The following is a 25,329-nucleotide window of genomic DNA, read 5'->3' as shown; positions in this document are numbered from 1 at the left end:
TAGTAATAGTCAAACCCAGTTACGTCACAGAGGGACGCATGTTGAATTGGTTAAGATAAGTTACCATACTCTTTGCTGTATGATTTTATTGAAAGGAAAGATACTGAATTTGGGGTTATATACGGAATTGCAAGATTAAAAATGCGTTTTGAGGAACGAATTCTGCGCTATTGATGAGATACGTATCGTTGTGTAATTAATATTGGAGGTTAAACGCGCTAATTGTGAATGTTAAATGAATTAAATATGGGTTAATATTGGAGGTTAATAGTGAGATAATGGAAGTGTGTATAGTATTTTAAATGATATATTGCGCAGAGTAATAGGAAGTAAAGCGTATTTGATATATTTAATATGTGATGTTGGAGCACATGCAGTGCGATTACAGAATATAAGTATGCCCCAGGGAAGAACTATAGCAAGGTATGGACAATAATATTATGTATATTTTAATGATGTGTGAAAGTGGTTTGACAATAATAACAACCGGTGATGAGTAAATGAATACATGATGATGTCATATTCTGAATGAATGGTTAATGCATGGAAGAATAAGCTTGTATGCAAGTAATAACGTAATGTAGTGTTGAAATATCTTTGTGTTGGCATTAGCACACCTATATATGAAAAATGCTCACTGGCTGTATGTATATCGAGCTGGTATACGATACATAAGAAATTATTTAGCTAGAATAGGGAAATTATTTGACATTTACGTAGGATATCATCGATGTTTTGTTAATATGGAATATTATTAGAGCGAATACTTAGTTAGGAGCCGTAATTTAAATGGCAATCGGACCGAGGAACTTAGTGCGTCATTCAATATTTCATTTTCTTCACGCTAACCTGCACCAACGAACTCAGATAATTTTCAACATAACTTAGGTCACTGATATTTGTATTCAGGACATATTATTCAAATTCAATTCATTTTCGCAGAAACTTGAACAACGTGATGGTTGTATTTTCAATGAGGTATATAATTATACCGTGACTGATGGAATAATTTATTGATATAACGAATTTCGACCGTGGCCAAAAGACTGTGATGTAATATATTTAAGTGACCAAATGTAATTTTTTAAAGGGAAGATAATTAATTTCAGGAATACGTTACTCAGTGTATTAAGATGTAAGCTTAGTTTAGGAATTAGGCAGCGCTGACCTAACATATTTTGATTCACTGATTAAAATATTTATTTACTAAGTTGATAATTGAAGATTATGAGTCATACCTGATATTAACCATTTCTTTTGCGAAACTTGACAATTTAATAAATGTGTTTCTTGATTAGTTTCTTATATAATGAAGTGAGTTTTCATTCATATTGGTAGTTAATAGTTTTACTTAGTGTGTAAGGTTCTCGTTGTGCGCATATATATATTTTTCTAAAAGGATGACTGAAGTTTGCGTTCACGAAACAACTACTGAGCGTATGGTATCATTACTTTCTCTGAACCGCGTACAATATCGTTACTTTCTCTGAACCGCATATGGTACCGTTATTTCTCTTCGGACACACGTAAAACTAAACATAGAAAAATTAACCATTTTTCTGGAGGCATGGATACCCTGAGATATATTTAACTGACTAGTCGGGAATTACTGTGGTTACCCTGACCCGTAGGGTGCACATATAAGATGGTATTTCTAAATTCAGACAATCCTAAGTGTGTCACAATATCCTTGGCTTTGGAGTTAATGCAGTTGACAGATTCCCTAGTCATTTGTGACTGCGGGAAGAAATTGGAAGACCTGGCCGGACAGTGTATATATATTTGGGTGAATATGTTTTTAAATAATTTTTCCAAAATTCACACCGACTTGTGTATTCAACAAAGTGCTTCAAAGAGAGCAGACCTACTCCTTACTGGTGTAACTTTCTGTAAGAGGTCCAGGAAAGCTGCAGTGTTCATGAAGTGGAAACAGTGAGGTACAGAAATAATTTATATTTGTAATAAATAGTATGGTAATTGGCTGCATGTTTTCTGTCAGTGTGTATGATGTGAATGTTCCAGTTGACCAGAAAATGGATAAAATCGCAAGAATATGTCTCAAAATGTTAGGCTGTACTCACGCAAACGAACGTATATACGCGAGAAATAGAATGTTACGGAGAAGAATATGCATTGTATGTCAGAATTAACAAATATTTGACGATAGGTTTTGGTTTTATAAGGTGTTAACAGTTCTTTAAATAATTTAAACGAGTGTGTTATTCAAGCGGAGCGTATGCGTATCGCCTTCAAGTTCCCCCCAAAGCGTGACGTCATCAGAGGTACAGTACGGCCTGGACATTACGAAGGCAGTGCCTATGCCCACTTTCAAGCGCAAGATGCTCTGGTTATGTGGGTTGGACCCTGTCTTGAATTTTCTTTTTGAATTGCCCAATTGTGATGCTGAGGGGATATTTTTCCAAAAAGGTATAATGTTTATAGGAGGAATAGGGGAAGCAGGGGTGCTGGGGTTTTCTTATTATATATAATTTTGCAAGTCATTAAATATTAAAATGTAATAAAAGTAAAATTTTAGGTATTGGACTTCACATCAACAGCACAAAATTTTCTTGAGAGTAAGCTGGTGAAAGGGGAACAGACAGCATGGAGAAATATGTACAGCTATATTAAAACACAGAAGGGGGTAAAAAATAAAATTCCAGACCTAAAATGGGAGACAGGAGAGCTCAAAGTTTGTCCTTGCAGATAGAGAAAAGGGGAGATGTAAAATTAGTGAATGATTTAATACAGTATGGAGGCCAAGAAATGTGGTAGAAGTATTATCACTGGTGGTGACCTAAATATGGACATGGTTTTAGAAGGAGATTTAAACTTTGAGAAACATGACCAACTTTTTAGCAAACAAGTTGATCTGGTAGGGTGGATATACCCAACTGGTAAATGAAAATACAAGGGGCAATAACTTTCTGGATGTATTCCTGGTCAAACCTGAAGAGAGGTATCTAATAGAAGGAATGAGTGATCATAGCGCAGTGATGTTAGAAATTAGCTGGGCTGAGTCGCTCAGACTCCTGCAGGACTAAATTCCAGCACTTTGGTGCTCCCCAAAACCATAAAATTAGTTAGTGGGATGTAAAGCAAATAGCATTATTATTATTATTATTATTTTTATTATTATTGTTAGAAATTAACACTGAAGCAAGAGGAGAGAAAAGAGGAAAGGAAGATGGTTAAATTGTATGATAAGACAGACACAGAAGCAATAGAAGCAGTAGGATCTTACTTTGCAAAAAATTTTAACAAGAGGATAAATGGATGGGAAATTGTAGAATTGCTATGGGGAGGACTCAAAAATGTACTTCTGGAAGGGGAAAGAGGGGAGTTGCTGATTAAAACTGTTGGCAATACAAATACGCATCATTCTACAATGGGGATTCAAGAGACTAAATAGGGTGACAAGGAATAAAATTAGAAAAGGAGCATGAAATAAGGTGAAACTGTAATTGTTACAAAGGGAATTAAATAAGGTAAAAAAGGAGGCAAAAGATTTCCTTGAGAGTAAGGACAGCGTGGAGAAATATGTATAGCTATATTAAAACACAGAAGGGGGTAAAAAATACAATTCCAGACCTAAAATGGGAGACAGGAGAGCTCAGGATGTCAGAGGTTTTAGACAAGAGTGAACAGTTGGATTGTATAGCAATAGACTTGTCTAAATCTTTTCACAGAGTATACCAAGATATACTTATAAAGAAAAAGAAAAAAAAAATAGGACTAGATAGGAGGCAGATGGGTCATTAACAGAACCTCAGAAAGTGTGGAGGGGTATAGGAGAGGGCAGTAAACTGGTGCCTTCACATTTTTGTAATTTTTGTGAAAAATATGCAAGAAGGATTGAACTTGCAAATTGTATATAGAAAAGTGAACTGTTTAGATGAGTTTAAAATATTGCAAGAGGATCTAAACAAAATACATACAGTATCTGGACTCAGAAAAATGGGATGAAAATTAATGTTGAAAGGAGTTAAGCAGTTAGTTTCAGGAACAAGATATGCAGGATAGTGCATAATTGCTAAATGGGAGGGGGGAGAGAAGGTGAATTTTGAAGATAAGTATAGATACTTAGGGGTCACATCAGGCAGTGGTAAATAAGGTATGTAGTCTGTTGCGAACGACGAAACAACATATCGGCCGCACATAACAAAGTTCAGTTCATAGGCGCACAAATACAATTTTAAAACAAGGCAGATGGAGGACCAGACTGCCCCAAACGAGCAGACACAAACACATCACTCAGAAGGTGATTCAAACATTTATTACACATGAATAAAACACTGCATATTTACATGTATGTACAACAAATTCAGAGTTACACCAAAACACGTGTACTGCTGCCGGTCGCCATGTTCAGTGTCTGTCTAAAACAAAACACAGCAGCACACTGCCAACTGTAACAAAATGAATTGCGGCAGGCGAGTACCAACACAAAAGCCGCAACATACTCCCCCCTTTGAGGGATCTCAACACTCAAAATCAAAGTCAAGGGTTAATGCTCATCACAGACAAATGAATAAAAGAGAAAACTCAGATACAACACATACAAATATACAACTATATAACATCCTTGGGCAATGGACACAATTTCAATATGGCACGGCGCAAAAGACCAGTTTTAGTCTTTACACTGACCACACGAGTAATATTGTTACAACCAGGATGGAGCTCCTGGATTATACCAGTCTTCCAAACCAGAGGAGGAGTCCACAGTTGGAGTCCACTTCCCTACGGAAGACCATTTACATCTTTGTTGAAGTGATTGTATGTATTCCTTTGACCACCTCTGCCAAAAATTGTGATACAGCTGTTGCACCAAATTCCATTTAGTTAGACAGGAGCGGGAGCTGTTGGATATTGCTGGAGAGGGGATAGAGGTCATGTCCAGGTGTCAAATAGCATTGATCATTGGGGTTGTCAGTCATTGAACAGAGAGGTCTCGAGTTCAACACAGACTCAATTTGATACAAAAGAGTACTCGGCTCTTCAAAATTAAGAATGCATTTTCCTAGGGTCCGCTTTAAAAGTGATTTTGTGGACTTCATTCCAGCCTCCCAAAGCCCACCGAAATGAGGACTGGAGGGTGGAATACACTTCCAGTTCACATTCAAATTAGATGAATATTCTTCTATTTCAGTAGAGCTATCCTTAATAAATGTTAATAACTCATTGTTGGCTCCAACAAAATTTGTGCCATTATCACTCAAGATGAGATATGGAAATCCTCTACGCACTGTGAATCTCCTAAATACGGCGAGGAAGACCTGAGTCATTAGACTCTTCACCGTTTCAAGATCTATTGCCGTAGTGACAAGACAAACAAAGAGAGCAATGTACGCTTTAAACTTTATCTTACTCCTCGGGTTATCACCTTTTATGATGACCTGGCCACCTTAATCAAGACCAACCTTAACAACTCTATACAAGGGTAACTGACTCATTATGTGAGTGGTGAGTGGAGGTTTGCTCCTGAAGCACTTGTAACATGAATGGATCACACCATGAACAACTGTCTTCCCACGTGGAATCCAAAATCTGTTACGCAAGGAAAACAATACAGCCTGAGGGCCAGAATGCAATAGCATCTCATGTTCATGTTTAACAATCAATTTTGTAACAAAGTGTTTCGGAGGAAGAATGATGGGGTGTTTTTCATTGTATTCCAACTGAGAATTCATGAGTCGACCACAGACACTCAACAACCCGTAATCATCGAGGAATGGATTCAAAGTTTTTAATGAGCTCGAAGAGGCAACTACATTATTAGACCTCAAGTCATGAAGTTCCTTTCTATACTCACTAGCTTGCATCAGACTTATTATTTTCATTTCACTAATCCTCAATTCTTCAGGGGTGAGTGGACCAATGATACGAGCACCTTTAGTGGAGTGAACATAGGTAATAAATCTCAGAACATAGCTATAAACTCGCTTAAGTTTGAGAAAGGACGAAAACTTCTGTAACTCAGGTGGGTGCATGTTAACTAGCAGGACTCTCAAAGAGGGTTTCGATTCTGCATTCACAGCAGATGGTGTATTACTGGTAACAAAATCAGGGTAAAACGGGGGACAATTCGTGCAACCAGGAGGGACCATGCCACCATACATCAAGAGAATACATTTGTGAGGGTAAAACACCTCGAGACAAGTGGTCAGCTGGATTGCTGTGGGTAGGTACGTGTCTCCAATCTGAGACTGAAGTGAGGGATTGAATTTCTGCAACTCTATTAGCGACAAAGGTTTTCCAACTATTGGCGGGTTTCTGTAACCAACACAGAACTATCGTGCTGTCAGTCCAGCAGTATGTGGAGAAAGGAATGTGCAATTTCAGCGATTCAGTGACCTTACTCATAAGGCGAGAAAGCACTAGAGCAGCACAAAGCTCTAAACGGGCAATAGATTGCTGTTTTAATGGAGCAACTCTCGATTTAGAAGTCAACAGGATCACTGATACCTCATCATTATCAGATACTGTCCTAATATACGCACAAGCACCATAGGCAGCTTCTGAAGCATCAGAAAAGCCATGGATTTCAATAACCTTATTCTTAGCAAAGGGCATTACATTTCTTTGCACTCTGAGTTCGTTAAGCAAGGGAAGCTCACTGTAGACAGCATTCCAGATTTCAGTAATTTCAGATGAAGGTTCTAACGCATCATCCCAATCAATTTTCAACTGCCAAAGAGACTGCAGGATAAGTTTGCACTTAACCACGGCACATCCTAACAATCCAAGGGGATCAAATATGGAAGCGATGATAGTGAGAATGCTTCTCTTAGTGACTTCCTTAGGTGCTTTCTTCAAATTTATTTGAAACTGAAACTCATCACATTTAGGATGCCACACAATACCTAATGTTTTAATAGCTTCATCCTTAGTGAGGTTACAAGGTGACAACATTTCTCTATCCTCTACAGGGACATTGGCAAGAGCTTGTGGACAATTTGATGTCCACTTTCTAAGATGAAAAGATGCACTATCAAGCAAGAAGAGATTTCTGATTGAAGCTTCTTAGCTTCTTCAACTGAAGTAGTACCTGTCAACAGGGGCCTATTCCACGAACGAACATTGCAACTTTTCACTTTGCACTTTGCACTTTTCAGTTCAGATTTTGTTCCACCATCGCTTTTCAAATTTAGCTTGCAAAGTGAAAAGTGAAAAGTTAGAAATTTTTCCACTTTTCAAGCCTGTTATGTTCCTCCATTGGTACAGAAATGCAAAGTGCAAAGAAATGAAGTGAAAAGGTTTCATAAATCTTGCAAAGAGATGATTCCCTTTTCATATGTTAATTAACAAGTATGTACATTAGTTTCTCGGCGTAGAATTTGGTTTAGTGATATAAACACGTTACGACGTGAGCTTTTGTTAGCATCAAGTGAGGACAGTGATGAAGAATCCAATAATAGAACGTGCAAAGACAGGATTAATTTTCATAACCTCACTTCGACGTAATATCGCGAGTGATTTCGTATTATCCCAATAGAGGCTGACTATATTCTTGAAATGATCGGTCATTTATTGAAACATGAAGAAGTAAATTCCTTTCCGAAAAAGAGCAAATTCTTATATGTTTACATTTTTTAGTAAATGGTGCCCAGCTGTACTGTGTAACAGCAATGCATGGGACATCAAAATCAATTATTTGCAGAAGTTACCAAAGTTGTAGATGTTATAGTAAATGTAATATTTCCTAACAGTACGTTGGCCTGATAATCCGCTTAATATAGCGACGGGATTTCTAATGAAGGGTGAATGCCCTTCTGTGTATATATGTTTTGACGGTACCGTACTCTCGTTAACATTGATGTATGTCATCATTTGAGAGGTTATCTTTAAAGTTGTCAGAAAAGGATGTCACGTTTCTTCTTGACAACTTCCAGCACAGCCAGCTTCTTATAATAACCTTTCTTTTCCATGATAAAAACTTTAACGGTACGACAATACCGCCAAGTTTGCCGCAAAAAGTAAAGCATTAAAATCATAGAGTATTAGGCCTATACAGTTTGCTCATAGAATAAACTCTATCGGATCACTCATTCGCGAAGACTTTTCACTTTGCGAAGAAATTGAAAAGTACAGCCTAGTTCATGGTGGAACAGAAAGACTTTTCAAGTGAAAAGTGCAAAGTTGAAAAGTTGCAAAGTTCGTTCGTGGAACAGGCCCCAGGTCATCAACATAAAAACAAGAGCGAATGATCTCTGATGCAGTGGGGTGAGATTCCTTGTGTTCATCAGCAAGTTGAACTAGACATCTCGTAGCAAGAAAAGGGGCGGAACTTGTACCATATCTGACGGTAGTAAGACGGTAATCCTTGATTTCTTCATCAGTAGATTTATGCCAAACAATTTTCTGAAGATTTCTGTGGTCAGGATAAATTAGCACACATCTACACATCTTAGCAATGTCAGCCGTAAGAGCAACAAAATAGGTTCTGAACCTTAAAACAATGGACAGCAAGTCAGGCTGAATAGTAGGACCAACCATTAACATAGAATTCAATGCTATCCCATTTGATGATTCCCAACTTCCATCAAAAACAACTCTCAGCTTGGTTGTAGTGCTAGAATCCTTGAGCACACAATGATGGGGCATGTAAAAGCTTAAAGAGTTAGAGGTCTCTGGAGGTACAATTTCTATGTGACCCATTTCACTGTATTCAGGCATGAAATTACATACTTCCTTTTCAAGTCTGGAAGCTTAGCAAATTTATTTTCCATCTGTTTGAGCCTTCTAACAGCATTATGCTTAGACTCAGCCACAGGTGGCACTTCCGCACGAATAGGAAGTTTGACAACAAACCTACCAGAATCATCTCTTTGAACACTATTCACGAAGTGTTCTTCACAACCCTTTTCTTCAGGAATAAGAACTGGTTGATGAAGTTCTTCAAGCTCCCAGAACCTTTGGAGTTTAGTGTCAATAGAATCAAGTTTTACAAGATTGGCACTACGAGCCTTGACATTATTCTTAATGCACAACTTAGGGAAAGTGCCTGATAGCTCCCAACTAAATTCGGTATCTAATAAGGTGGGATAACCCTTCTTATGCAAAATATTAGAAGACACAATTTCGTAGTAGACATTAGCACCTAGCAAAATATCAATAGTAGAGGGCTGATTAAAATGTCCTATCACTCAAAATAATATCATGAGGAATAACCCAATTGGAACAATCAATTTCCTGTGCAGGAAGTGGACTTGTGATTGTGTTCACGACTGCACAGTTCAACTTCAATGTATAATCTGATACATTGGAGAATAAAACAAGGTTACATGTGGAACTTACAGGAGACACATTCGCATTGCCTATACCAACAATAGGTAGACGACAAGACCTTGTACGGACACCAAGCTTCTTGACAAGATCAAAAGTTACAAAGGATAATTGACTTGCAGAGTCTAACAAAGCTTTAACTGGTACAATCTCTCCTGAGCTATCTTTTACTCCTACACACGCTGTGCTCAGCAAAACATTAGAACCTAGTCCTGAAACAACCTTCATAGCAGTGGGTGAAACAATTGCAGAACTTGTAGAATTCATATTATTATTGTCATTATTGGGACTTGCTTGCTCCTTGTGAACCAATAAGTTGTGGGGCCCATTACACTGGGGGGCACTTGTTTTGCTTACACTGTTTAGAAACATGAGAAGTGGAAAAACAAAGATAAGTTTATTTTCCCTCACAAACTTGCGACGATGATCAGTGTTTGCTTGTTTGAACTTTCTACAATCAGAAATGCTGTGATTATCAAGTTTGCAAAACCTACAATTCAGGGAAGTGCTATTATTGGTAATGTGAAGGGCTTTTAGGTTGGATTTTAAGTCTCGTTTTTGCTCAATAACAGGTTTCTTGCATTCTGTTAGCTCTAATGTTTGACATTTTCTTTCCAAGAAATCAATCAAATTATTTAGTGTGGGAATATCAGTGGAGGCAAATTTGTTTTCCCATTCACTTCTATGGTTGGGCTTGATCTTATTTAGAATCAATTCCTGTAGCAAAATTTCATGTAGTGGAACTTGACCCTCCAAATTATCAACAGCACTAAGGTTAGATTTTACTTGGTTTATCAGAGTGCGATATTCAACGGAAGATCCGCTAGTACAATTATGTAGATTGAGCAAATGTTTTATGTGCTGTGAAACAATCAAGCTTTTATTATTGTACCTTTCATCAATTAAATTCAAAGCAACAGTGAAATTATCAGCACATATGGCTAGGTTATCTAACAAATCCCTAGGTTTGCCTTGAAGAGACGACAATAGGTAGTGTAGTCTTTGCACATTGTCAATGTGGGTATTGTTAATAACTAAGCTTTGAAAGGTGTTCCTGAAACTCAAGTATTTTGTCAAATCTCCTTTAAAAACAGGCAATTCAATGGGAGGGGGCTTCAAGCTATAGCTGGACTGAGTAGAGTTGTCAGAAATAATGGATGCATTGCTTGTACTTGTGGGTCTCTCAAATGAGCAAAGCAATTCTTGAATCCTACCTACTATTGCATGATATCTGTTTTCAAATTCATCATGCTCCCCAAAGTGAGTTTCGCTAGATTGTGAGTCTAATTCACATTCTAGATACTCCCTAACAATGCTGAATTCCTTCCAAATTTCTGGCAGCCTATTTTGCCTGGAAATTAGTTTGTGATGGTTGATGTTATCTTGCTTCAAGTAATTTTCAAGGTGAGTTGACCTTTTGAGTAGACCACATTTTTGAACAGCCTCTGCTTCGGATTCAAACACCATGATGAATAGTTCGGGTAATCAGTTATTGACAAGATAATAATAGAAATCAATCTTACAACTATGGTGACTATACAAACAATAAGCTCTATATTCAGTGCACTGCATTCATTTTGCATTGTTAGAGTGAGTAACAGTCTTTGAATGGAACCAAGAATGTAGGTAGATGCAAAAAAGCATGAAATAATGTATAATAAACCATGTATGTTCTAAAATATGCAAAATACACAAAGCAGCCCAACAAATTATTAGCATGAAATCTTATAATGCCCATGAGAAATCAAGACAAATCTGTTAACCCGCGAATGGTCGCTATATGAGATTTTCTGTCACATTATTTTTTATTGTGATATTACTTCACAGTGATGAAAGGGAGGCGACTGTTCCCTTGTCTAGCTGAGTTTATGACTTTCGTGAGTAGAGCGATTCACATTTGAAGGGTAAGCACCCCTTTCCCTAGTCAGAACAAAGGTTCCTTTGTATCTGTGCGCGCTGCGTGAGAGATTCTCTCATCGCGTGACTAATGACGTTGGTGTTATTTTGAAGTGGAGCGGGAAACTTACTCCTGCTGTACGCGTTAGTATTTGTATTATGAGCACTTCTTGTTTCTGAAAATGTTATTGTGTTCAGAAACCTTGCTTTGTACGTAAATATTACTAGATATAATGCATGTGTGAGATTTTATTTTTTTACAAATTCCGGACGGAAGTTATTTTTATGTACATTCAATATGTTATTTTAAGTAGTAATTTATGTCTTTAATAAACAGTTAATCATGTCCGGCTCCATGGATAAATGATTAGTGTGCTGGCCTTTGGTCACAGAAGTCCCGGGTTTGATTCCTGGCGGGGTTGGGAATTTTAACCTTAATTGGTTAATTTTGCTGACATGGGGACTGAGTGTATGTGTCGTCTTCATCATCATTTCATCCTCATCATGACGCGCAGTTCACCTACGGGAGTCAAATCAAAAGACCTGCATCTGGCGTGCCGAACTTGTCCTCGGACACTCCCGGCGCTAAAAACCACACGCCATCTCTCTCTCTCTCACACACAGCTAATCATTTCATTTTTATCTAAAATATATAAGGTAGAATTTGCGCTTCATTTCAGTTGTAAATTTTAGCCTTACGCCCCACAAAACTGTGAATTAAGTTATGTTTATTTTAATGTGAGAGAAAGTCTCACGCGTGACCACTCACGTTACATTTCGGCTAGCGACCACTTGCGGGTTAATTCTATGCACGGAAAGTGCTAGCAGTAGGGTTAGGATGTTAGGCAGGATGTTCACCCTGGTCAAGATAGGAACATTAAAAACAAATGGAACAGACTTACAGTACATAGCGGTGCTGTATCATTAACCTTCGCTAGGTACCACTGGAACCACTTCTTGACTGGAACCACATGCCCAAAATGACTGGAAAGTCCAAAGGATGACGTCTGCGATGTAATGTTCACTGGAGTCCAAATTCCTAGTAGCGTTTAACATCTCGAACATCAGGATATCGGATACGAGCTAGCGTAAACAGCTCACAAGAACAAATGCGTTAGCATGTGGTAACTTCCACAGATTGTTAACGTGCGATATCAAAACAGTTTCAAAACAATGTAGACTTAGTTGAAATCTCAATATGACGAATTCAAACATACGTTGTAATTAGTTTTAAGCACGACATCCTGGTGCTTTTATACAATAACTGTTTATGATGCTTTTCGCGCCAAGCTCGTTGCTATGTTCAAATGGCAGTTGCAGGCAGCAATTCATGACGATAACAATTTTATGGTGACTAGCACGACTAGCACAATGTTCAAAGTTCACAGTGATTCTCATCGCGGCCTGGAAGGACCAAAATTTTATGTTGCGAATGACGAAACAACATATCGGCCGCACATAACAAAGTTCAGTTCCATAGGCGCACAAATACAATTTTAAAACAAGGCAGATGGAGGACCAGACTGCTCCAAACGAGCAGACACAAACACATCACTCAGAAGGTGATTCAAACATTTATTACACATGAATAAAACTCTGCATATTTACACGTATGTACAACAAATTCAGAGGTACACCAAAACACGTGTACTGCTGCCGGTCGCCATGTTCAGTGTCTGTGTAAAACAAAACGCAGCAGCACACGGTCAACTGTAACAAAATGAAATGCGGCAGGCGAGTACAAACACAAAAGCCGCTACATAGTCAATAAAGCATTTAGGTCACTGCACATTGTGATGCGGATATTAAAAGGAACAAGCAGGGGTATAACAGAGATGGCATATTTAATACTTGTAAGACCTCAACTGGAGTATGCTTTGCGGGTAAGGGATCCTTATCAAGAATTTTTGGTAAAAGAAGTGGAGTTTTTTTACGGAGGAAAGCAGGTTAGGTATGTGATGGGGATCACAGAACGACCAGCAGTGTTAGTATCATGCTAAGGAAACTTGGGAGGAAAGTTTGACAGAAAGGAGGTTGAGAGCAAGAATGGGAGGTGTGTACTTGGCATATACAGGGGAAAGTGTTTGGGAGGAAAATGGAAAGAGATTAAACACTGAAGGTGTTTATAGAGGTAGGTTTGATCACGAGTTTAAAATAAGGTTATGCCAATGGCATAATAACCGGGGGAAATATTCATTTGTGGGAAGGGGGGAAAAGGAATAGAACAGCTGAGCAAAGGACATCTTCAATCATTTCCAATAATATGTGCATTCATTCAAATGTAGAATGAGGTCATGGCAGAAGGAAGTACGAAAATACCCCATTTGGAAAATAAATTTTCTAATTCTTATGTGTTTACACGATGCTTAAATTCTGGTGAAAAGGATCATAGACTTATTGCTTATACCTTTATATTTTCAGAACATACAGTCCCTCAGTATGAAGATGATTCATTTTGATAACTATTTTCGGTCACTCGAGCAGTTACTGAGAATATTGTTGAGCAGTTTCAGCAAACTATGGGCAGTATGGAAAATTACCAGCTCCTAAGTCAGGTCAGCAGTGGTAATTTATAGTTGACTACACTTCGTGCATTCATTTCTTAGCAAAATGCCTATATATGTATTTTATTCATCTTTGGCATAATACATATGCATTGCTAATTTCAGGTTCTCATATTTCAAACTGCAAGTTTCAGAGATGTTGCTGACAGATTTGATGTTGCCGTCTGCTGTTTACACAGGGTGCTCCAAAGAGTTGTTCTATTTTAGAGCAATCTTTCTATCTATCTGCCCAAATAATCACCTAGCCTACAGAAGTTGAAAAAAGGGACATTGAACTACATGTCAGAAAAAGAGGGTTTCCAGGTGTTACTGAGGCCATCGATGGCTCTCGTATAAAAATTGACAAACCAGGAAATGACCTGGATTTCTATATGCATAGAAAAGGCTTTTATTCTATACCTAAAGGTATTTAGTGTTCATCCATGTTTAAGTGATACTGTATTGGAAGAGAATGGCATCGACATTGTTGTGGAAAGGTCCTTGCCTCAACAGGAAATAGACGACGTTGATGACGATGATGATAGAGATGCTAAAAGGATTCGGAATGACAGTGTCAGTACATTAATAAGAATGTAGACATAATTCATTCCTTATCTCCTTATTACAGTAATCAAGTACTTGCCAAATAAATGATTTGTTTCTCCCACTGTCACTAGATGACGCTGATTACGCACAGAACGGTTCTATTTGCGTTCCAACATGCTGCAATAACGAACTGGTTCTGAACGGTACTCAGTATGCGCTTGTGCATTCACAGTTGTTGGTATTGGTTCTGAACGCGTTCCAAACTCGTTACATGTGATAAATGTCATTTTTGATCCATATTGATGATATTTGATTGGAATAATAACAATAAGTTAATTTATTAATTTGACCACATAATCAATACAATCAACTAAGACAAGACTTATTGTATTGATTAGGTGATCAAATTAATAAATTAACTTATTGTTATTATTCCAATTCGAAACTCGTTCCGAACTGTGTGTTGGAACAAACCTATTATTCTGAGTAACCTTGTAAAGTTAGGTATGTGGCCCTTGAGACTTTTTAATAGACATTTTTGTGCTCTCCAGTTCTTGTATATGTAGTTTGTGGATATCTTGAACAGTTTATGCAGCCTAAGCGGAGAATTTTTTTCTGTCACAAAAGTAAATTTGAGGATTTTAATACATTGCGAGCATAGAGAATGTGAGGGGACCAACAAAAAATGTTGTAAACAGCGAGAAAACTTAAAGTGCTGGAAAGTAAAAGCAGGGTAATACTGTATTTCTTTTCTCTTCCTTCTTACGAGTCGATATAGTGATCTTTTACCACTACACTATAAATTGAGGATAATTATGTCCACCTTTTCAATACAAAAACAATGTGACGTCATTAACACATCACATATTTATTACCTTTCAAACATTGGGACCGGTTTCGGCATTATTTGTATTCCATCATCAGCCATAGGAAACTTTGTGACAAGGCCTAAGTACAATATTAACATAACTTACAACATACATATATATACACATATATATATATATACACATATATATAAAAATTGAACATATTCTTACATGACTATTAAAATTTGGTGTACACCATAAAACCTTAGATTAAAATCGGTAGCATATTTTATGCGACATATTATGACTTTATACAATTATTTGACTAAAGTTAAAGCTTTTTGTCAGTTTTTATAAATATTACGAAATGTTAATTGAGCATCCAGATAACAATTTTCAATCTTTAAAAACTTTTATAACTACTAGACGTTAAAGATAATAGTGCATTTGTTTGGTCAATAATACTAAATTGACATGCATTAAAATGAAATCGCCTACTGTCAGATTGGAAAACAGTGACCTATTTGTACTAGGTATGGGGATAAGTTACATTATCAGTCTTTAGTAATTCTATATCTTGCGTTAATATAGTTTGGTTATTTAATAACAAGTCGAATAAAATGATAAATTCGGCTGATATTTTAAACTTTAAAACATTAATTGTCCATTATAGAGGTCCCTTTTTCAGTGAAGATATATAGTGAGCAAAACAGTTCCTCTTAGAATTGATTACAGGTTCACTCTGTTTTAGGTGGATTTTGGATTGAATAAATTTCTTATTTCGTAATATAATGTCGTTGAGCAATGTTCGTATATGTAACATTCCGTCTTTTATGCTAATGTTCTTAAAATGTAGGTCGACTTGATAGAAGTGGACTGGTGAACCGAAATTTCTTGGACCATTACATTCGAGGTCTTTGAGGTTCTAGAAATATCTCGATCCAAGACGGACCCTAAGCACTATGTTGTCGAGAATGAAGCTGGTGAGGAACTGTCTACCAGAAAGGCAGAAAGCAGACTACTAGTGCTTAGGGTCCGTCTTGGATCGAGATATTTCTAGAACCTCAAAGACCTCGAATGTAATGGTCCAAGAAATTTCGGTTCACCAGTCCACTTCTATCAAGTCGACCTACATTTTAAGAACATTAGCATAAAAGACGGAATGTTACATATACGAACATTGCTCAACGACATTATATTACGAAATAAGAAATTTATCAATCCAAAATCCACCTAAAACAGAGTGAACCTGTAATCAATTCTAAGAGGAACTGTTTTGCTCACTATATATCTTCACTGAAAAAGGGACCTCTATAATGGACAATTAATGTTTTAAAGTTTAAAATATCAGCCGAATTTATCATTTTATTCGACTTGTTATTAAATAACCAAACTATATTAATGCAAGATATAGAATTACTAAAGACTGATAATGTAACTTAACCCCATACCTAGTACAAATAGGTCACTGTTTTCCAATCTGACAGTAGGCGATTTCATTTTAATGCATGTCAATTTAGTATTATTGACCAAACAAATGCACTATTATCTTTAACGCCTAGTAGTTATAAAAGTTTTTAAAGATTGAAAATTGTTATCTGGATGCTCAATTAACATTTTGTAATATTTATAAAAACTGACAAAAAGCTTTAACTTTAGTCAAATAATTGTATAAAGTCATAATATGTCGCATAAAATATGCTACCGATTTTAATCTAAGGTTTTATGGTGTACACCAAATTTTAATAGTCATGTAAGAATATGTTCAATTTTTATATATATGTGTATATATATATATATATGTGTATATATATGTATGTTGTAAGTTATGTTAATATTGTACTTAGGCCTTGTCACAAAGTTTCCTATGGCTGATGATGGCATACAAATAATGCCGAAACCGGTCCCAATGTTTGAAAGGTAATAAATATGTGATGTGTTAATGACGTCACATTGTTTTTTTATTGAAAAGGTGGACATAATTATCCTCAATTTATAGTGTAAATCTAGATTCAATACAGACCAAAATGTTCTTTAAAAAAAAAAAAAAAAAAAAAAAAAAAACTTTTACCACTATAAACATCCTCTTCTAACCCTTATGTAAAGCCTTCCCAACGTTTCTTCATTTACTACTTACATGCACCTTCTTTCATTTTCTGATACTTTCTTCCATTCATCCATATTCCATAATTGCCATGCTTTCATATTTGTCACTGCTTCCTTTAACCCCTCATTCCACCATGGGGTGTCTTTTATCTTGCACACTTTCAGCTATTCTATCACAAGCACACTCTGCACAGCTTACAAACACCTTCTTGAAGATGTCCCATTCCACTTCCACACTCTCCACCACAGATCTGGGTATGTATTGTTTCAATTCATTTTGGAATTATTCTTTTGCTTCCATATCTTTTAATTTGCACACTTTTATTATCCTCTTATTTCTTTCATTCTCACTATTTTTCCTATCTTCATTTTTGCTAACATTACTCTATGGTCTCCATCAAAGGCTACTTCTGGCAAGGTTGTTACATTTAACAATTGTCTGTGATTTACTGTTGTTACATTTTGTATATATGTTTGTTCTTTTTTTGTTGCAGCGGATGTTAGCTTTTATTTAGCTGATAATGTGGTTCCTGATGTGTCGTGGATTCCTAACAAGCATTATTCAGGAGTGTATGGTCTCATGAAACTTACGTTACCCAAAGTCTTACCAGACACATTGCAGAAAGCAATAGTTCTTGATACAGATGTGATATTTGCAACTGATATTGCTGAACTATGGAAGATTTTCTCAAAACTGGGACAGAAACAGGTAATGTACTTTAGCATATGTAATGATATGATGTAGATAATGAATTCCAATTATTGATTGTGGGGCTGAAGGGACATTTCAAAAAACTATGTAGAGTTCTCTTAATAATGGAGTTGTCTGTTTTGCAGGCTATAGGACTTGTTGAAAACCAGAGTGATTGGTACCTTGGAAAGTTATGGAAGAAACACAGACCTTGGCCTGCATTAGGAAGAGGGTTTGTATACATTTCTAAAGTTCTAGTGTTGTGTGCTGTTTTGTTTAAATGGGAGTTGGCATTTTTTATTTTTTTTTGGTATGAAGTCCTGAAAGTTGCTCTTAATTTTCTTTTTTCAAAAGATAATTACAGTAGAAGTCCACTAGAGCAAGTATGGCATATAACGAGAACCCCACTATAACGACAGTTTTTTGTCTGTCCTTTCAAAATTCCTATATTATACTGTGTATTATCCTTCAGTTACAGCAAGAGCCCTACCACTGATGCATCCGTTATTACGAGCAATTAAGTGTGCACGATTTTTCAGCTACCGATATTTATGCACCCCCAGCGATTATGTTGCAGAGGGATCGATCATCCTAGATATAGTTTCTTCGCTATGTCCACTAGTGAGCTCTCTTGTCGATGTTCGAAGGCGATGTCAGTTGATTAGTAATACGCGTTGAGAGCTGTTGCATTAAGAAAATTCGAAATGAAAGAGAACATGTTTTCGTTATAAATGTGTAAATAACTTGTCCGATAACAGTTGTTAATTTAAACCTAAGAATTTCATTTTTGTCCGTATTGAACTGAGAATGGAAGATAGGAAAACTTAAAGGGTCCACCTTTTCAATACAAAAAATGTTATAGTTTATTTATAACATGTATTTGCACTTGGAACTAGTTTCGACGCTGTTTGGCGTCATCATCAGCCAAAATGTGGGAAATAGGCCAGCATGTAGGCATTTATATTACACAAGGCGTTACATTAAACAATACACATCTTACAAGGAGATAAAAACAGGGACGAATATAGAAACAAATGAATCGTTGAGAAAGCAAAAGTTATACATATTAAAAATAACCTTAACCACACATCTTGCAGTGCGAAAGTAATCTTCTTGAATGATTCCTGAATATAAAACACACGCGCACACATTTCTGAAGAGCCAGCAGGCAGGACAAAGTAAAGTGAAACATTAAGAGTTCTTCTGAGAAGAGTTCATCATTTTTTCTATGTTCCGACTAACTAATGAAGTCTCCCTTGAGTTCCTGATAAACATACACAACAGGAAATTCTCCTTCACTCTCAACAATAGCTATAAAGACCAATGGTAAATTTCATTTTAAATATTGTGCAGAGACGTGAAAGCATGAACTTGAACATGATATAACTCCTTCATTTAAATCAATTTTTTACACAAGGTGTTACATTAAATAATACACATCTTACTAGGAGATAAAAACAGGGACGAATGTAGAAACACATGCATCGTTGAGAAAGCAAAAATACATATTAAAAATAAGCTTAACCACACAACTTGCAGTGCGAAAATATTTGCCTTGAATGATTCCTGAATACAAAACGCACGCACACACACTTCTAAAGAGCCAGCAGGCAGGAAAAAGTAAGGTGAAACCTTAAGAGTTCTTCTGAGAAGAGTTCATCATTCTTTCTATGTTCCGAATAACTAATGAAGTCTCCCTTGAGTTCCTGATAAACATACACAACAGGAAATTAAATAATACACATCTTACAAGGACAAGTTGTTAACTCGTTAAAAATAAAGGCTGAATAAATGATCGCTTAATTATGCTAAATACTGCCATTGAGTAAGAATGGGATACACCTCAAGATGTGGCAGAGTGCATCATTAGCTTCAGAGGTTAGTTTATATTTTCTCGTGTCTGGTTAAATTTCGGAAAGGCTATTGCCATGTAAATTTATTTATTTATTCATTTATTCATTTATTCATTTATTCATTTATTTATTTATTTATTTATTATCAGCAACAGCATAACGCCGAATTACAACGATCTGAGCTATGTACAATAGATATGAATCTAAAATTAAAGATATATAAATATTTAAAAAGGATACAAATATACACAATGAAAACTGTACAATTCTGTATAATACATATTTACATAAACAACGTTATTAACAAAGAAAAATACATTTACAGTAAATACAGGAGCAGAACGGGAAAGAACAAGAAGGAAAATTAAGTTATATGATAAATATCATGACAGAAGGAAGGAAACGTTACGAAGAGATCTAGGTTGTTGTTGATAGATAATGTATTAAACATTGCTGGAATACGTACCGAAAGGGACCTTTGGGTGAGAGAAAGCCGGGAGTACGGAGTATGGAATAAGGTCTTCATTCTGGTATTACGGGATGGGACGTGGAGGGGGAATAAGGAAGCTAAATCTGGAGACCTAAACAGACCATTAACTGCTTTGTATAGCAGCTTTAGGTCGGCTACTTTCCTCCGAGCAGAAAGAGTCTTGAGGTTCAGTTTCCCAAGCACTTGGATAGTGTTTAGATTGCGACATGCAGGGACCCTGGCTCTGACGATAGCACAGAAAAAAGATTGTACACGGTGAAGGTGGCTGAGGTTTGAAGAAGCAGGAATGGACCAGACTGGAGAGGCGTATTCAACAATAGGTAAGATACAGGAGACATAGAATGCTCTGAGGGCATTTACATCTGTGATGTCAGAAAACCTGTACAGTAAACCAAGGAGTGATATAACACGTGAGGTAACCCTGTTTATGTGCGAGACAAACAACAATTTATAGCGAGAAGGTTATAATTTCCCTGCTGGCGCTTGAAATATGTTTTAATCATACATATAGTACAGTTAAAGGATAGATAATGCTGTTTGAATAAGAAAACAGACGTTTGCCACAAAATGCGATTGATCATCTTCGGTACGGTATCGTTTTCTCGCTATGTGCACTTACGAGCTTTCTGGTCCACATTTGAAGTTGATGTTGGAATCGATTAGTAATACATGTAACTGAGCAAGTGGCCGTGCGGTTAGGGTCACACAGCTGTGAGCTTGCATTCGGGAGATACTTGGTTCAAACCTCACTGTCGGTAACCCTGAAGATGGTTTTCCGTGGTTTCCCATTTTCACACCAGGCAAATGCTGGGGCTGTAACTTAATTAAGGCCATGGCCACTTCCTTCCCACTCCCAGCCCTTTCCTATCCCATCGTTGCCATAAGACCTATCTGTGTCGGTGCGACGTAAAACAAATTGTGATAGGTAATACAATCGACTGCTGTTCCGTAAAGCAAAATCGAAATGGAAGAGAAGAACATGTTTTCTTAATAAATGCTTAAATTACGTTGTCGATAACATTTGTGAAATCGTTTGAAATAAAGGCTAAAGTAAATGATCGCATAATTTTAATACTGAAATTAAGTAAGAATGTGATAACCTCAAGATATTGTAGAGGGCATAATCGATATCAGAGCTTTAATTATATTTTCTCGAGTCTGGTGGTTGAATTTCTATAAGGCTATTCCCATGTAAATTTATAGCGATAAGGTTATCACTAGGGCCCGGATTTTTAGGTTTTAAACTATTTTATTCCTTGCTAGTTAACTGCAGTATTTTAACTTACTTATCCATTTCATTACCAATGGAGTAAATTACTCGAATCTTATAAAACCTAAAAATAACTAAATAAGACGTTAAAACCTAAAAAAAACTAAATGGGCTATTCAAGACAGTATTGCGTTATTTTGGAATAGAAGTATCAAATATTAATAAAATTGAATTTTTTTAAAATAAACATTATTCAAGACTTTTTGAAATGACTTCATGGTTTGGAACTGGAAGTGGTTTGTAAGTATAACTAGTGCGAGCGAAACAACGTGATACGGTACTATTCCACTAGGGTACTGCACAAATCAAGAGGCAACCCCCTGACCTGTATCTAACAGGTACAAGCCCGCCTAACTTGCCAGCTTCAGTGCATCTCTCATTGTGTACGGACGACTACCGCCAGCTATGGCGCTGTTCACTGTTTAGCTCTATGCACATTATTATGCGACAGACTAAAATTAATTTTCCCTATAAATCAATTTATTATTGAAGGCAGTTTAAGAAGCTTACGCATCTCAGAAGTAGCGATGCCTAAAGGCAAGGCATCTCGAAGTTGGTTGATTCGCCAGTGGATTGGTAACGATCCGGACTTTACTACAGATGGCAAAATTATATTTTGTCAAGTCTGCCAAAAGCAGGTAAGGAATTATTTAGCATACCTCCAATAAAAAAAGTCCCCATTACTATAATGAAAAGTAAGTTTTTTTTTGCTATTTGTTTTACGTCGCACCGACACAGATATGTCTTACTGCGACGATGGGATAGGAAAGGCCTAGGAACTGGAAGGAAGCGGCCGTGGCCTTAATGAAGGTACTGCCCCGGCATTTGCCTGGTGTGAAAATGGGAAACCACGGAAAACCATCTTCAGGGCTGCCGACAGTGGGGTTCAAACCCACTATCCCCCGATTACTGGATACTGGCCGCACTTAAGTGTCTGCAGCTATCGAGCTCGGTAATATCCGTTTATGTGAAGCGCTGGTTTCGGCAAAAGTGCCGTGGAATACGCTCACCATAGCTTGCACCGTCCGAGATGCTCTTCGCATTCTTTGGCCAAGAGAAAAACAGGATGGCAAGTTTTTACATCTTTTGAGTGATAGTGCGGCATATATGATCAAAGCTGGTGAAGTATTGAAGAGTTTCTGCCCTAACATGCTGCGTGTAACTTGCATAGGCCATGGCTTACACAGATTGGCTGAAGAGGTTAGAAATAATTGTCCATGAGTAAACAGTATTGTTTATTCTGTGGGAAAGGTGTTTCTTAAAGCTCCTAGCTGCATTCTCACATTCAAGGAAATGTTGCCTCAAACTCCTCTTCCTCCCAAACCCATAATCACTCGTTGGGAGACAGGGCTCAATGCAGCCCTATACTATGCCAATCACTTTGAAGACATTTAAAATGTTATAAATTCTGCTGATGTCGATGATGCACTCTGCATAGTGTAGGCTAAAACAGCTCTCACGAACAAAGAACGCTGTTTCACTTGCCTTCATTAGGGCACACTTTGCTGATCTTCCTGCAGCTATTGAGCGTGTTGAGTCGGCATCGTTGCCATTAAAAGATTCAATAGAAGTTGTGAACTCCATTTCGAAGAAGGAAATACCAGGACCGGTGGGTGAAGCCTATTCACTCAAGCTCACCAAAATTTTACAGCGGAACCCTCGATTTTCAGCAGTGAACAGTGTGTCTGCAATACTTCAGGGAGAAGAAATTGCTGGCGAGGTACCATGGGGACCGAGAGCTATTGCTTCAATGAAGCTTGCTCCAAGGACTTCTTGTTGTGTGGAGCGTACATTTTCCTGCTATAAGAATATTTTGAGAGATAACAGAAAAAGTTTTACTCTGAAAAATCTGGAAATGTATTTGTACAATGTAACAGCAAGTGAAAACTGTGTTCTGTGCTTCTGAAAATATTTCTTCATGCATTGGAAGTGACAAAAATTTAACCTACATTGAACCATTTATTGTATTTGCGCATAAATATTTTGTGTTATTTTTAATTTCAGTTGGTGTGATGAGTTTGAAATGCTTTCATTAAGCCATTCTGTCCCATATTTTGAAATGAGTGGTATAGTTTTGTACTAGAGAGGCGTGAAGGTTACAATAAAGTACAAAAAATTTGAATGAATAGTATAACTTCAGTGGAAATGATCATTAAAAACTATTTCAGGAAGATAAAAACCTAAGAAAACTATTTTGAGCTATTAAAAAAACTAAAACGTGGTTTTTAAGAACCTAAAAATCCGGGCCCTAGTTATCACTTTTCTACTGGCGCTTGAAATACGTTTTCATGGTGCACATATGATTAAGTTAGGTTAGGTGACACTGTTTGAATAAAAAAACTGAAGCGTTTACCGCAAAATGCGACTTTCGGTATATTTTTCTCGCTATGTGCACTTGCGAGTCTCTCGTCGATATTTGAAAGCGATGCCGGAGCCGATCATTAATACCTGTGAACTGCTGTCCCGTAAAGAAAATTAGAAATGAAAGAGGAGAACGTGTTTTTGTAATAAATACGTAAATAACGTGGTTGATAGTAGTTGTCAATTTAAAGATAAAAATTTCATATTGAAATGTATCACAATGTATCACATTTCAATTCAGTACAAATTGAATAGGTTGAACTACCTTATTTATTATTTCAATTTCAATAGTTGTCAACTCGTTACAAATAAAGGCTAAGTAAACGAATGCTTAATTTTAATACTATACACTGAAATAAAGTAAGTATGTCATACACCTCGAGATTTGGCAGAGCACATCACTGCTTTCAGAGGTTAGCTTATGTTTTCTCGTGTTTGGTTAAATTTCGGAAAGGCTATTCCCACGCAAATTTATAACGAGAATGTTATAATTTCTCCACAGGTGCTTGAAATATGTTTTTGTCATACATATAGTATGGTTAAGTTAGGTTGGGTGACTGTTTGAATATGAAAACTGAAATGTTTGCCACAAAATGTGATCGAACATCTTCGGTATAGTTTTTTTGCTGTGTACACTTGCGAGCTCTCTCATCGACGTTCGAAGGCATTGTCGGAGTCGATTAGTAATATCCGTCGACTGTTGTTCTCTAAAGGAAATTCTAAATGAAAGAGGATAACTTGTTTTTGTAATAGGTGCATAAATAACGTGACCGATAGCAGTTGTTAACTCATTAGAAATGAAAGCTGAAGTAAACGATCGCTTAATTTTAATGTTACAGATAAAAAGTATTTATATGGTCCTCCTTTTCAATACAAAACAACCATCTATATTAGATGGGATGATATGTATACATGTTTCAGCCTAATCTAAAGACCATCCTCAGTAGAAGCTCAATATGACATTTGTACAAACAAATTAAAAATACTGATGAAGTGTGTGGAATTAAAATACAATGATCATGATTGACAAAGTAAAAACATGTCGAGGTAAAAAATCCTCTCGTCTGAAAAATTTGATTGACATAAAACTTGCTGATTCTTAAAAAAAAAAAAGTGAAACACTGTGTTGCGCAGCATAGTGAGACCATCAATAAAGGGAATGATAAGTGTGCATCATCTGTAATGGGGAAAAAAGAGAATGAAGGGATGAAACCAAAACCAAAAATATCGCGTAAAAGAAAAGGCTCAATCAACTTGCTTGTTAAAAGGCTGTCGTCTCAAATGGTACGACCTTGTCGGTTTCATGTCACATTGACACTAAGCATATGTGTAGCTTACAGTGTGTCAGAGCTGATGTAGTTGGGTGGGGAACAGGAAGGGGGAAGGAGGAGGGATAAGGTAAGGTATGGGTGGGGGATGTTGAGGGAAGGGCGGGTCTAGTTCTGGAACATCGGTAATGAAACTCGTTTTTATTAA

The 25,329-nt window shown here is 36.9% G+C and overlaps 1 protein-coding gene across 1 annotated transcript in view; it reads left to right on the top strand.

Annotated features, from left to right (window-relative positions):
* The window catches only part of LOC136867094 (xylosyl- and glucuronyltransferase LARGE1), a 145,235-nt gene that overhangs the window by 20,207 nt on the left and 99,699 nt on the right, over positions 1-25,329 (top strand). Inside the window, exons 5-6 of the mRNA XM_067144196.2 lie at positions 17,683-17,897; positions 18,026-18,111. Of these exons, the coding sequence (XP_067000297.1) occupies positions 17,683-17,897; positions 18,026-18,111 (301 nt within the window). The remainder of the gene's footprint in view (positions 1-17,682; positions 17,898-18,025; positions 18,112-25,329) is intronic.

The sequence above is a fragment of the Anabrus simplex genome, chromosome 3 (genome assembly GCF_040414725.1).
Source record: "Anabrus simplex isolate iqAnaSimp1 chromosome 3, ASM4041472v1, whole genome shotgun sequence".
Classification (NCBI taxonomy): Eukaryota; Metazoa; Arthropoda; class Insecta; order Orthoptera; family Tettigoniidae; genus Anabrus; species Anabrus simplex.
This window is presented reverse-complemented; position numbering and strand designations above follow the sequence as displayed.